Source organism: Microtus oregoni, unplaced genomic scaffold (assembly GCF_018167655.1).
Source record: "Microtus oregoni isolate MIOR12 unplaced genomic scaffold, Mior012 000041F_ref0000270, whole genome shotgun sequence".
In the NCBI taxonomy this organism is placed as follows: Eukaryota; Metazoa; Chordata; class Mammalia; order Rodentia; family Cricetidae; genus Microtus; species Microtus oregoni.
Window position 1 is genome coordinate 18786547 of NW_024543208.1, and position 13738 is coordinate 18800284.

At 40.2% G+C, this 13738-nt stretch overlaps 1 protein-coding gene across 40 annotated transcripts in view; it reads right to left on the reverse strand.

Moving 5' to 3' along the window:
• The window catches only part of Sorbs2 (sorbin and SH3 domain containing 2), a 318492-nt gene that overhangs the window by 16029 nt on the left and 288725 nt on the right, over nucleotides 1-13738 (reverse strand). For 21 of the 40 annotated variants that reach the window (XM_041632398.1, XM_041632399.1, XM_041632416.1 and 18 more), the window contains 7 exons: nucleotides 12792-12880; nucleotides 11626-11672; nucleotides 8990-9104; nucleotides 8773-8901; nucleotides 6731-6931; nucleotides 2961-3737; nucleotides 1906-2082 (listed from right to left, as the gene is read on the reverse strand). In XM_041632398.1, the coding sequence (XP_041488332.1) occupies nucleotides 1906-2082; nucleotides 2961-3737; nucleotides 6731-6931; nucleotides 8773-8901; nucleotides 8990-9104; nucleotides 11626-11672; nucleotides 12792-12880 (1535 nt within the window). The remainder of the gene's footprint in view (nucleotides 1-1905; nucleotides 2083-2960; nucleotides 3738-6730; nucleotides 6932-8772; nucleotides 8902-8989; nucleotides 9105-11625; nucleotides 11673-12791; nucleotides 12881-13738) is intronic. The other 19 variants (XM_041632420.1, XM_041632430.1, XM_041632433.1 and 16 more) reach the window with 1 other exon arrangement.

The window sequence follows — 13738 nt, forward strand, 5'->3', positions numbered from 1 at the left end:
GGCATACTGTTCTATGCCTATTAAAATATTATTTTTTGTGTCAATGCTTTCTTTCCTTGTGATGAATATGGGATCTGAGACTAAATCACTTTGTTTTCATATTTATAGCTGTGTTCAGTCAGTTTATATTCTTCTCATGAGTATGAAATAGATTCCCAAGGTTTAGAAAACTCAGAGAGGGATTAATGTTCAACATTTATTCCAAAATATGAGATAATTCAAGAAACAAAAGTTTTCCTAAAATTAGTCATTTAATATAGATATTAAAATATTCTTTTAAAATAATGTTGTTGTGAATACTTCTAGTCTTCCATATTATTCTAGACACATTGATCCCAAAAGACTGTATGAAATGATCTTGGCTCTTATGATAGAGAAAAACCCCTTTATATTTTAGTTTTTCTCATTACTATAATGATGAGTTCAACATTTCTCTAAGTCGGAAAGGTAAGATTCTGGTCACAACCCCTTTGGGAGTTGCCTATTAGATGTCCTACATATCATATATTTATACTATGATATGTAACAGTAGCAAAATTACATTTATGAAGTAGCAACGAAATGGTTGGGGATCACCACAACATGAGGAACTGCATTAAAGGATCGCAGCATTAGGAAGGTTGAGAACCACTGCTCTAGAAGTACTTTCTCATGGGATGATTAAGCTTTATATTGGTTTTAAAAATAGAGCCACAGAGAGAGGGGTAAAAGGCACTTCTTTTTTTTAAGATTTATTTATTTATTATGTACACAGTATTCTCAATATTCTGCTTGCATGTATGCCTGCAGGACAGAAGAGGGCACCAGATCTCATTACAGATGGTTGTTCGCCACCACGTGGTTGCTGGAAATTAGGACCTTTGGAAGAGCAAGCTGTGCTCTTAACTGCTGAGCCATCTTTCCAGCCCTAAAAGGCACTTCTTACCTTAGACATGATCTAAAGTATAAAGTAGCATTATAGTTCTTAAAAGATTTTAATTATGCTTCCCTTGCTAAGATGAACACTCAGAGTGGAGAGAATCGGTCCTTACGGTACGCTCTTCTTTCCTCCTAAGATCTCTTTTCACACCTAGGATGACATCATAGATGGGCTGTATCATTGGATGGTGATGGGGATTCTGATGGCTACAGAGGATGATGGAGATCGGACTGGTGCTCACTGCTACTGAAATGTGGTTACATCCGAGCTTTAACCCCTTTCTTATCTACAGAGGCCCTTGTGTCCCTTTCAAAGGATGAAGTCTAAGGATGAGCTGTTGTTTGAAGTCTAATGGGAAAGATTTTGGGTTCCCTCTTACTTAGAATCAAAACTTTTCTGTGCGAGATTGATTTCATCTTGCTTGTTAGCATCACTTTCTAAGACCAATCACTCATTTCAAAGTGGTACCCTAGGGATAGTTAACTAGCTGGTCTGTGGGACTGAGCTGTATTAGAAATGGATGCTTTGTGGTCCACACCAAAGAGTCATCCTTGGTGTATCCTGTGGAAGAGCGGGGGTTCAGACAAGTAATGTCGAGGATCACCCTGTTCTTGGACTCTCTGAACATGCTGGTGGGTGAAATGGTGAGAAGTGACTACTGAGAAGTGACCGGAGTTGATAAGCACTGAGCCTATGTGTCTGAATGGGATGGCCCCCAAGCTGACTTGAAACTTAACACAGAATCTCAAGGTTACTTTTGATTAAGAAGTAAGTTTTAGGGTTTCCTTCTCAGTATGGGTGTAGTTGCTATGAGGCTTTGTCTCTTAAATTATGGGATGGAGGCCATGCTGATGATATTAAAAGTTAGCAGTCACAATTTGCATAACTTTTTAGACCTGTAAGATGTCATGAATCTAAAGGCAGACACCTACTGAACATCATGGAAAGGCATGCAATAAATTGAACCACACTCAAAATGCAGTTACCTTTGGTTCTGGTGAACTTATCTCCTGTTGATGAGGGTATTTGGGAAGGAGAGGAGGTGAGGAGGCCTGGGTGGGCTGAAAGCACTCACGGGCCAGAGAAGAGTGACACGGAGGGGAGGGAGACAGACAGCTGGGGAAAGGCGTGGCAGTTCCATCTTCCGAAGCAAATGAAGGTGGCTTAAATGTTGAGGAAAGACAAGATGTGATTATGACTGTGCTCAGATGAAGAGACCTGGTCCTCAGAGAGTACCTTTCTTGTCTAATAGCTGGAAAGGTCATAAAAATATCTCGGGGAAAGTGCTATTAGTGTATTCTTGCTTTGAAAGCACTGACTTAGCTTGTGGAATTTTAATTTCCGAATCTCAGTGGGTATGCTTTGGGTACTGTGGGTGGTTGGAGATAACAGCGTTCTTAGTCTTGTCTGAGAGGCCTTTCTTCCCCCCTTCAACATGACGGAAGTAAAGCTCCTAAGACTCTGCAATGACACCTAACTTGCCCTTCACGTTGGTTAAAGTAAGGTAAACAGTCACACAGCTAGGGAGTCGGAACCTCTTTGAGCATAGCGCGAGCTGTTTGCTGAGCTTACCTCAGTATGATGAACGCTATTTCTAGGATAGTATCTGAAATAGGCAGGTAGATCACTAGACAAACCTGTCTATCCGTCAGCTATCTCATCTCTAAAGTGGGGATAACCATACTTCTGGGTTTTGAAAACTAAAGATGTTGGGTTCTAAGAATAGCACCTGACACAAAAGTTAATGGTTAGCTATCATTATTAATATTAGAATATTAGAAAAATGATGAGCTTCACTATATAAAAGTTAAATTTATAGTGAGGAATAACGGGACAGTGGAATTGTACCATACAAATCCCCACCATTCTAATAAACTATGTCGTGTTTGCAGATTCCTTCCACCCTGGAGTTTCTAATGCTTCTATTCCTCATAAGAAAGCCTGCTAAGGCAGTGTTGGAAGTAAATATTTAGTAATGTCAATTACTCTTCTGGATTATTGTAAAACTGGTTAGTCCCAGTTATTAGGCCAAATTAAATACCTCACTACTGGTTTTTGCTGCCTTGAAGTCTTCTTTGGGGGTTCTAGGGTGTGTGCGAATGCCAAGTGAATATTTTAAGCGGTCGGGGTCCTCCTCTTCTTCCTCCTCCTTGATGTGCAGTGGCGGTGTTTCCTCTGCATTGTTGTGGTCATACCACGGGATAGCTTGCTCTTGAGCTCCCGGCAGCTCTCTTTGGTATGCGAGCCCCTCCCGGAGGTTCTCATCCTCCTCTCCAATGACAGGAAGAGTTATAGCCAAGGCACCCACATTGGTGCATGCAGAGGCCACAAATTTATCGCCTAGGACTTCAAGAATTTTGGTAGGGTCTGAAATGCTCCTTCTCTTTTTATTCAAATCTATGAATTTGCTTTGTGTGTCCATCCTGGAATTTTGAAGAGACACTGTATCATCAGGCTGGGCCCCAGCTGAGGTGATACTCGAGCGAGGAGAAGGTGAGAGACAGTGAGGTGATTTGACTGGTAGAGATGCTGGAGGTAGTGTGAGGGGGAGGCAAGAGGGCTCCTCCTTAATTTCAAGGATGACCTGGTCTGGGATGTTCAGTTTGGCCTGGTCAGATGGTAAGATTAAAGCGCTAAACTTCTCTAATTCAACCAAGAAGTTGTCGAGGACAGAGGATGGTGTTGGAGCCAATGGGATTGCTGGTGGACACCAGTCTGTCAGGGATAGCCACTCTTGGGCAGTTCCCTGTAGGTCTCCTTTCTCTGTGCTGGGCAGAGCATTAAATACAGGAAGACAGGTCTGTTCACTGGAAGCCAACTTATAAATGAGCAAGAATTAAGATGTAAAACAAACAAAGGAAACAAAAACACATGAAAATACAACAACAGAGAAATACAGGGAAGGTGTGGTGATAATATAATTCAGGCTGTAGCACAGACATAGATGGAAGATGCTTAGAGAATATCTAGATTGGGAAAAGTTATCTGAAATTTAAATGCATAAAATCATTTAGACTAATTGTAAACCTTACTTGAGCAATCGGACTCTATTCGTTTTGGAAGATATCCTAAGCATCAAAAGAGGAGATAGAGCTTCTTAGAGATCAAGAGGGCAGACAATGAAACCCCAAGAGGCTTTCTATTAATTTACCTCTCTGAATCTGCGTGGACTCTTATCTATATTTCAGATGTGTCTGGGGATTGTTACACAGAATAATATCAAACTTTGTTTTAATCCCCATATTTATTTACTATTCTCCCTCCCTGCGGAGGTGCCCACTCCTTTGAGTTTTTATAATCGCCCCATCTCCACGGCATAAAATATTTTAGATTAGTATACATGAACACATGTTTAAGGGAATAAGTGCTAAAAACATATTTCTTAATCAAAGAGCCCTGTGATCAGAATGAAACCAATCTTGCAAAACCCCTGCTTCAAAGTTAAAAAAAAAACAAACTCCAAAGTAAATGTTTACACAGAAGGGGACATGAGAGGATGGTGCAAAGTCATATTCGAAGCTTGATATTTTATGTAAACCCAAAGAATGTAATTTATAGATTGTCTGAAAACAAAATATCAAATTTCATTTGATAGTTCATGGAAGTTTTTCATACTGGTTAGAGTTCTATTTTACACTTCTTGTTACAAATACAAAAGTGCAAGATTTAATCTTCGCATTTAGATTTTGGAAATGGGTGAAACTGAAAGTAACTCAAGGTGGATATCTTCATTTTTTTCTCATGTGCCAGAAATATCATATTCACAAGAAATCTCTAAATTTCACCATCATCATTGCAATTGTAGTCTCTATTGCTATCTGCCACTACCGACTTTACTGCCACTCCCCCCATGTTGCCTCAATACATGTTAAAAGGCCAAAAGAGCCGACACTTTAAGATGGACTTGATAATACCAAAATTAAGTGTTAATTTTGATTAAGGAGTTCCTCTATCACAAAACATACTTATAACACAAAATTAAAGCTGTTTCATCTATTTAAAAAAGAATTTATTGTTTTAATTTCATGTGAATTGGAGTTTTGTTTGCAAATATGTCTGTGTGTCTGTGTGAGGGTGTCGGATCCCCTATAACAGGAATGACAGACAGTTGTGGGCTGCCATGTGGGTGCTGTGAGAACTGGGGTCTGCTGGAAGAGCAGCTAGTGCTCTTAACCAGTTATTTCATCTTAAAAAGGGATTAGAATTGGATTCTATTGTACCAAAATCAGAAATAAATAGCAGCTTATATTTGAGCTATCCTCAAAATAGAAATATGTCAAGCTTTGTAATTTGAATCACCGAGAGACTCAAAAGCCATCAACGCATTCCTACCTCTATTTGTAAGTATCAGTCAGAAAACAGGAGCTCTACCTGGTTGCTGCTTTTGTACCTCACTGTGTAAAAAGACCTATTTCTTTTCCTTTTATTTTTGACCAGGGCAACACTACAGGATTTTCCCTTATTAAGCCAATAACATCATAGGATAAATAACTGGTTGAGATGAAACTAAAATTTCTTTCGAATTATGGACTTAAACTTTGACATATTTTTTTTGGAACAATAAGACAATAATGATTGGTTATTAGCGAAACTAATGCACTCCTCTATTTACAATGTGGTATTACAACGAAAAACATAAATGGTATTTAAAACCTATTCAGAGCAAAGACCAGAAACACTGACTTAAAATATTAGCCTGCCATTGTTAATTAAAACATATGGGAGAAGTTCTTCATTGCTAAGTAAGCATTTGTGCTTTCCTCTTCTGTGTCAGCTTACTTAACGGTTAGATCCCTGGACAGTCATCTAATGGTTCTTTTAAGATAAATAGAGGGTAGGCAAAGCAGAGGTGGATGGATGATGACGATTCTGATTTTCCCCCTCATCAACAGAAACTACCGAAGGAAGGACGTTGCTCTCTAAATGTTCAGTTCTAGAAACCTCATAATCAAAGCGGTCTGTTTCTGCACAGCCTTGCCTTGATCTCAACTAAAACAGTTAACATTTTATATAACCAAATACATTGTTTTTCATGTTGGGAGGCATTTATTTGACAATATTTTGGAAATAGCTCACTGGTGACTTAAAAATTTTATAGTTTAAAATAACTGTAAAGGAGAAAGAGACCCTTAAACACACCCATAAAATACCTTATAATTCAACAGGAAAAGGAGGAAAAAAATCCTGTGAGTCAGGGAAGTAGGAGGATGCCTTAGTCTAATGAACCAGTTGAGGAGGGAAGGTCCTTTCTACACTCTACTGAGAAAGACAGTCATCTTCAGTTACCAGCTAAAGTGAATCAGGGGAAGAAGGGTCCTAAAATGAATGAAAAAAGAACTGTGGCTATTTCTAATAATCTATCATATTTTCATGTGATATTATAGGCCCAAAATTAAAATAATGTTTTATGCTATGTAGAAAATTCCTTAACACTTTCATAGATTATTGTAAACCTAATAATTATAATACACTTTAGGAGTAAGTGTGTGTGTGTGTGTGTGTGTGTGTGTGTGTGTAAAATGTATATACACCAAAATACAGACACTTATTCAAAAATGCTGATGCTCCTAACATTTCCTCTTTATGCACTAAAACTTGAAAATGGAATTAGCAAAAATGAACACCAAGCCTTTATCCCAGCATCTATTTGAGAAAAATTACATTTTCTCCTCTGGCACTCACGTATAGGAACACAATATATGAATTTGCTCCTTTTCGATAATATGATGATCGGATACCCCCAGATCACCCACTGATTCTCATGCTCCGAGTTCTGAACTGCAGCATTAACATTCTAGAAGGGCTTCTTACCTTGTTGGAGCTTAGGCTGTGGACTCTATCGCTAGAGTAGCTGTGGGGTATGGGAGGGTCAGGGTAGTCCTCGGCACCTTGTGCGTTCTTCTTGATGACTTCTACATAGGAAACAGGGAAGATGCCTTGCCTGTTGCTTCCCGGGATCTTGCCTTCATACCAGTTTTGATCAACTCTTTTAAGAAGAATAATCCTATCGCCCTGTAACAAGCATTGGGAAAATGTGTTATAAAGAGACACAGTAATAGGAAAAGCATAATTGTCATTGTTTTCTGATAAACAGTAGTTTTCTAGTTGGAAAAGTTTTATGCCTCCCATTTCTGCTTGATCAGGAGAATGCAAGAAAGGTTCTAGTGTTTATTAGAAAAGCCCAGATTGTCAGCATGGATGCAGATTAAATCGTCCATTGATGACATTATAGAGTCCTAAGGATGCTTAAAATCCTTAATCCATTCCGTTAATAGGAAGGGGCTGCTACATGCTACACACTGGCATAAAGTGAAATGGTTTGTGGAAGTTGCTCCAAGGCAGCTGGTGTGAGGAACGCCATCTCAATGACAGTAGTCTCATCTAATCTCTACCAGAAGGGACGTGATGGTCTGCAGGAAGAAGGGAGTGCTTCTGAAAAGGGTCATGGAAGCCATCCTCTGCAAGGCATACAGTTGAATGGCTCCCCGTTTTCCTTCTTTCATCTGCGTGTCCTGAGAGGTGACAGAGAGTGAGTGAAAAGCATGGGGCAAGAATGGCAATCTAGAATGTGCATAGCTGTGGAGTGGGCAGACGTCTCCCTGCTCTCATCAGGACAGTGTAACACCAGCATCCCTTCAGTTGGTGAGCGGCTGCGCCATTCTGGCCATTCCAATAGACTCTGATTTTTGCAACAGTAGGCACTTGGAATCACTGCTATGCTTCCTGCAATGGGCAGGCCAAGGGCAGATAACTTTAACTATTTACTCAAAACCACAGGAGGGTCACACCAAGGTTAGCAAGCCATTGCTAAAGAGCAAACCCAGTGGGCACAGCTCGGAGCTATGGAACTAGGGGAACTGGGTCTGATAGAGTCATGGAGGGGCCATCTATTCATTAGCTTCAGGGCAGCAGAGAGTTCTTTTCAGTGCCAGAGCCCTGAAGATCCTCTTCAACTCATTGTGCTGGATGGTTTGCAAAATGTGCCCCATTCACCCTGAGTGGAGCACACTGAAGAAAGATGAATTTCCCTCCATCTCAAAACTGCATCAATTTTCTAATGCGCTCAGAAGCAGCAGCTGATAGTTAAGACCTTCCTGGGGAATTTCACACGACGGCCTATCTTTACAGTGTGGACCACGAGACGGTACACCGTGTTCAGTTTTCTGTGTCAAGCGGTGCACAAGGAAGGTAAGAGAATGGCGGATGATGCAGAACTTGTAGCGGGAGGAGAAAACTCGACCATCTCCTGCAGACCTGAACCGTCCCGCCCTCACTGTACAAGACAAAATACTCGGATAGCTTGCTAGAGAGATTGGGAGCCATCACGAGGCTTGGAGAAGATTGATCAAGGAAATGGGATCGCACAGCTGGCTCCCCAAAGGCTTTTGGAGAGGACATATTTTCATTACTTTAGGACCATTCATTGATTCCAAGATAGAGAAAAATAAATACTGGCTACTTATTGAAAATTGACTAATGGGACAGCCTAAAGACAATTTGGAATGTTTTCTTCAAATTGTGTTCTCTATGTGTTCAAAAATGCGTTCTAAATAACTAAAATGCACTCTCCCCTTGGGGTTCCACATGTGTGCTTCTTAGTATCCAGTTGAGGCACCCCTTTGGGGGGGGGACTCAAGGTCTTGCTTCTTAGTCTAAGCCACAGACTCTGTCTCACAGGGACCCCACTCTGGAAGGGACACAGGGCCGAGAGGCAACAGTGATCCTGGGCCATCCTGACTCCCTTGAAGGAACTGAACAAAACCTAGAGTATTCTAGAAAATAAGGTAATCTGTCTTGGGTTCAGAACTGTACAGTCTGTGAGAACGCCCCAGTGAAGAACACAGCAGGGGTACCTTTCGCAGGGAGAGCTCCACGTTTGTGTCGGCATTGAAGTTGTATTTGGCTATGGCTTCTCCGATCTCTCCAGGCTGGATTGGGGGTGGTGGTCTGGCGGGCTGTGCTTTCTCTGGAGGAGTCAGTTTCTATAAAGGAGAACAGCTATTGGTTCTTAAACTTGTGATAACCTTTGGGACAGCATCCTGCCGGAGGTGAGGAGGAAAAGGGACGTACCTCTACATATGAGATTGGGAAAATGCCCACTCTCCCGTGGTGCTCCCCCTCGTACCAGTTCTGGTCAATTTTCCTAAGGATGTAGACAGTATCTCCTTTCTTAAACGATAGCTCCCTGTAAGAGACATGACCAATGGACTCTCTGGAGGAGTAACAGTTAGTCTTATGATTGACATTCCATATTTATCTGAGAAATACCCTGCCCACATGAAAACACCTGCCAAGCTCAGTTAGATGAGAGTTTTCCTTACACGTTTTAGAGGTCACTTATGTGATCTTGGAAGTGATTTTGAAGATCAAGTATATGGATCACATCTGTATAAACCACATCCTGCGAGGACATGAAATTTGAAAAAGGGGACAGATTATTGTGACCTTGCTAGTCTATAGTCATATATAATATTTATAACCTAACATTTTGGCTTGCACCAGGAGTATTTCTGAACACCAACTTAGTTTTTGAATATGTATGGAAATTATAAGCAATTAATTTTTTAAAATATAAATATAGTTATTTTCTATGGTTATTTTCTACTTAATATAGGCTTGCATTTAGAATTCTGGATATATTCAGCAAAGGGAGAGTTGCCTTATTACCCAGTTTTCCAAACTCTGTCCCTCTCATGTTAGGGATAGAGTCCTATTTTGATAAATTTGCTGTATTTTTATAGCACTTTGAAATACTGGCTATTTTGGACCTATGGGAAATGAGATGTTGTCTCTTCTCCCATCTAAAATGGAGACATTTTGTTGGGTGTGTTACTTAGCTTTAGTCTTAGAAGGATTAGTTTTGAGCTGTTAAAATAATAGAAATAGCTTTAAATCATATTTTTTTAAAACATAGGTATATAAGTGTGTGCCTTATTCATATTATGTACAAAAGCATTCATATCTTTTTTGGTCATTTAAAGAGGCTAAAACTGGCTTGATATGCAGTTTTCAGAAGTACATGGGTGTGTGAGCCTTGAAAGTGACACAACTTGCCCATTACCCTAATTTTTATGTTAAATATAGAACCACATTGGAGGTGACGGGTGCTCTCTTTATATCTTCTGAGAAAGAAACAAGAGGAGGCTCATTAAACTATAATAAGACCAAGCTATTTATAGGAAGAGCAGACCCACTTTCTTTTTGGGGCTTATCTGGATGGCTGGTGAATCTACTTTACCAAATGCTCACACAGTTAGATTTCGTGAGACAAAGCTCCTCATGCTCTCAGTGAAAGGTGGGATGGTGCAGATGGAAAAGTGCCAATGGCCTCCCTGCTCCATCCCCGCAGCAGTGTGGGGGAGCAAGATTCTCTGACTCTCCATCTAAGAACTACAGAAGAGGATGGGACCCTTGGGTAGGATGAGGGGCGTGGCCTGTGGGGCAATCGAAAGCTAGTGACCCAAGCATATTCTTGGCCCCTTCCTCTGGGATGTGTGTCATCTCCTCTTTGAAGCTTGTTTATATTGTATATTTATTTTACACTTACTTGTGTGCGCTGTGTGTGCAGGTATATGTGCACATATAAAACCATGTCTAGAGATCAGAGGACAACTTGTAGGTAATGATTCCTCCATTATAAGAAACTAAAGGATTAGGTTGTCAGGCTTGGTATAAAGAACTGTTATCCCCTGAGCCATCTCATTGACCCTGAATCTTGTGGGTGTTTTCACTTTTATTCCTGATTTTTTTCAAAATATGTTTTTTGAGAATTTTATACATTTATACGATGTGTTTTGATCAAATCAACCCCTACTCCTTGCGTTCTAACTTCTGTCACACTCCCTGCCTTCCCTCTCAACTTTCTGTTCTTCCTGAAACACATTCTGAGCCTTAGGCAGATGCCCATCTGGTGGCATATACATAGGAATAAATATGTCATAAAGAATAAACAAAATAAAAATCTTTTATATATTTTTTTCATACCGTCTTACAGAGCATCGCATCATGGTCTAAGGGCAGTCATTAGGACTGGAGTGCAGGAGAAACAAAAGGTTGTTATGTTGTAGTTCGTGTCTCAAATGCTTCTCAAAGGCCCCTTGTTACAGGCTTTACCCCCACCTAAGCAGTACTGTGAGACTCAGGAGGAAACTGAGGTGAAACCAAATGAGAGGTTTTCTGGGGATGGGGGGCGCGTGCTTTTGAAGGGGACATCCCCCTCTGATGTAGATCTCCTGTGTGATCAATACTAGTCTTCCTGATTTACCTGCCTTGTCTTTTGGATGAAGAAGTCCCCAAAGAAACAGCCCAAAAGAATACAACTCAGGACTATGATCACATTCACACTCAAGGACCACAGGACAGCATCAGGCCTTCCTTGGAAACTCTAAGCTTTGAGCATTGTGAGACTGAGCATTCACTACATGATCATCTGTGCGCAGGTTCCATGGACTGTTCTTGAGGCAGCTGAACTTGAAAATAAAGTATTGCGTCCTAGTTAGCAATTCTGAGGGAGCTAACTGACTAGACTGTATTATAGACTTGAGAGTTGGGTCTTATTTGGAATACATCCCACTGCTACACACATGCACTCGTGCGCGCGCGCGTGCACACACACACACGGCTGTACACACTCACGGATGCATACATACCTTTCTACAATAGTAAGAACGAAGCTCAAAGACATAGTGAGCTTTTATTGCACTTACTTAGATGTCTGAGCTTTGAAATCATAGACAGCTTTTGCAGGCAATTTCTGAAAGGAAAGGTTAACTTTTAGCACTAATTTAACAATTTTAGATTGCATTTTAAGAACAATAAAACACATATAATGTAAGTGACATGGTCAAGTTACAAATGTATCCGTTATTGCTCCCTTTAGACTACTGAGCGAAACTGGGATATAGGAAATTATTTCTTCATTAGGCTTCATTTCAGGAACTCAAGCGGATTAACGCCACAATATGATAAAATGCCTGTCAAGGACTCTGTCTTAGGTGTGTCATTTCTGAACAGATAATTTGTGGAGGACTAGTTGCTCTGACTGCCATGGATTGACACTAGTCTGTCTGAATAATAGTAAAACAGAAACCACAAAAGGAGTTATCATATTCTTCACTAAATACTGATGAGCCAAGAAGTAGTAGCCCACTTGTCAAGAGATTGGTTAGCCAAAAATAGAGGAATGGAGGGTGCAGGAATTTTGGGGCTTATCTTTCAGTTATGAAGGTATACTCATGCCTACCCTCAAACACTGGGGCTTACAGATCTACTCGAGGCACAATATACCAGGTAGCTAGTGATATCAGCTCTTCCCTCCCCACTAACAAGCAATCCCTTCACCCCATTTTTCTTCCCCTGTGATTTTAGTGAGCTTCAAGAAACTTGGGTAATTTATGGCTTCATAGGGGTTTAGGGGGCTAGGGGTCCCACAGGCTATCTCAGACACATGTCAGCTGGAGCTCAGTTTTTAATTTCCATTACCCTCATGGCTTCCACGGCAGTTAGGAAAAGGTGGCCCAGCTCTGGTTTAAGGTGATGGATCAGGAGTCAGAACATCTCAATGCTACAGGTACTTGGTGGTCTTCTCCCACAAAAGTACTTCTGTAGAAACTCCCCTCCATAAAGCAGGCTAATTAGAATTCTATTAGTTCATGGCTATTAGGCAGGATTCAGAAAGGCCTCCTTGCTCAAAGTACATCCCAAGTTGGGAAGGACTGGAGCCTAGACTGAGGATCTGAGCAGAGCTGCTTCTAGACTCTTCTTGTTGCTGTTAGGTTTCAGTCTGAATTCTTTACTGGTCTGAGGCACACAATTGGCTGGTAAGTGCTTTCTCGGAAGGTCCTTTAAGAACACCCCAATTCTGTTAAACTACCTCTTTTTCTGGAGTTCCTCTTCGTTCCCGTGATACACTTCTTCCCAGGTCAGTCAAAGTAGATGAGTAACTTCTAGGGGACTCATGGTCTGTTGGAAATGATAAAGTGAACTAGAATGAGATCTCATTTCGTTGAAAGGAGACTAGGTTGCCCCTTTTCCTTGGTGGTGATTATTTTACCCCCCAAATTTGGAGAGATGTCTCTAGTGAGAACATGGATGTAAAACTCATAATTCACTGTAAAGTAATGACATAAGACAAACATATACATTGAAAATGAAAAAAATACACAAAGAACAGAAGTATTATAATCATATATAAATTATTATTATTATACTGCCAATTAATTACACTGCAATCCTTGGTGTAGATGGTTCATAGCTGTAGGGACTTTTGTACTCCAAATTTATCATGCTTACTATTTCTATTCTTTTTGGTTCCAGTATATAACTATTATTATAAGATATATATATATAATATATATATATAAAATTTTAAAATAACACATTTATATGAACAAATGTTCTATCAAATACAGTTTAAGAAGTAATGATGAAATGGAAGATCAAGTGTGAGCATAACAGCATGATGGTCATATTCCCCACCCCTTTGTATGTGTGTGTGTGTGTGTGTGTGTGTTTCTGTTTGGAGATACCTATTGGGTTGGAAGACTTCCTATCCACTATGACTTTCCCTTATATATGAGTGTTAAGCTAATCAGAAAGTAAGTTATTTATTCCTTAAAATGAAATGATAACCAGAAAGCCTTCTATGAAGTTGCCAAATTGCTTATGAAATATTGAGGTCTTATTCACATTAAAGTAAAGTATAAATAATTACACTGGAAAATGATGACGGCAGATATAACTCTTAGTTTCTTAAGCCTGGCATAGTTGTGTGACTTGAACATGGGAATGTAACTGAAGATTGCCTATATTCTGGCAACA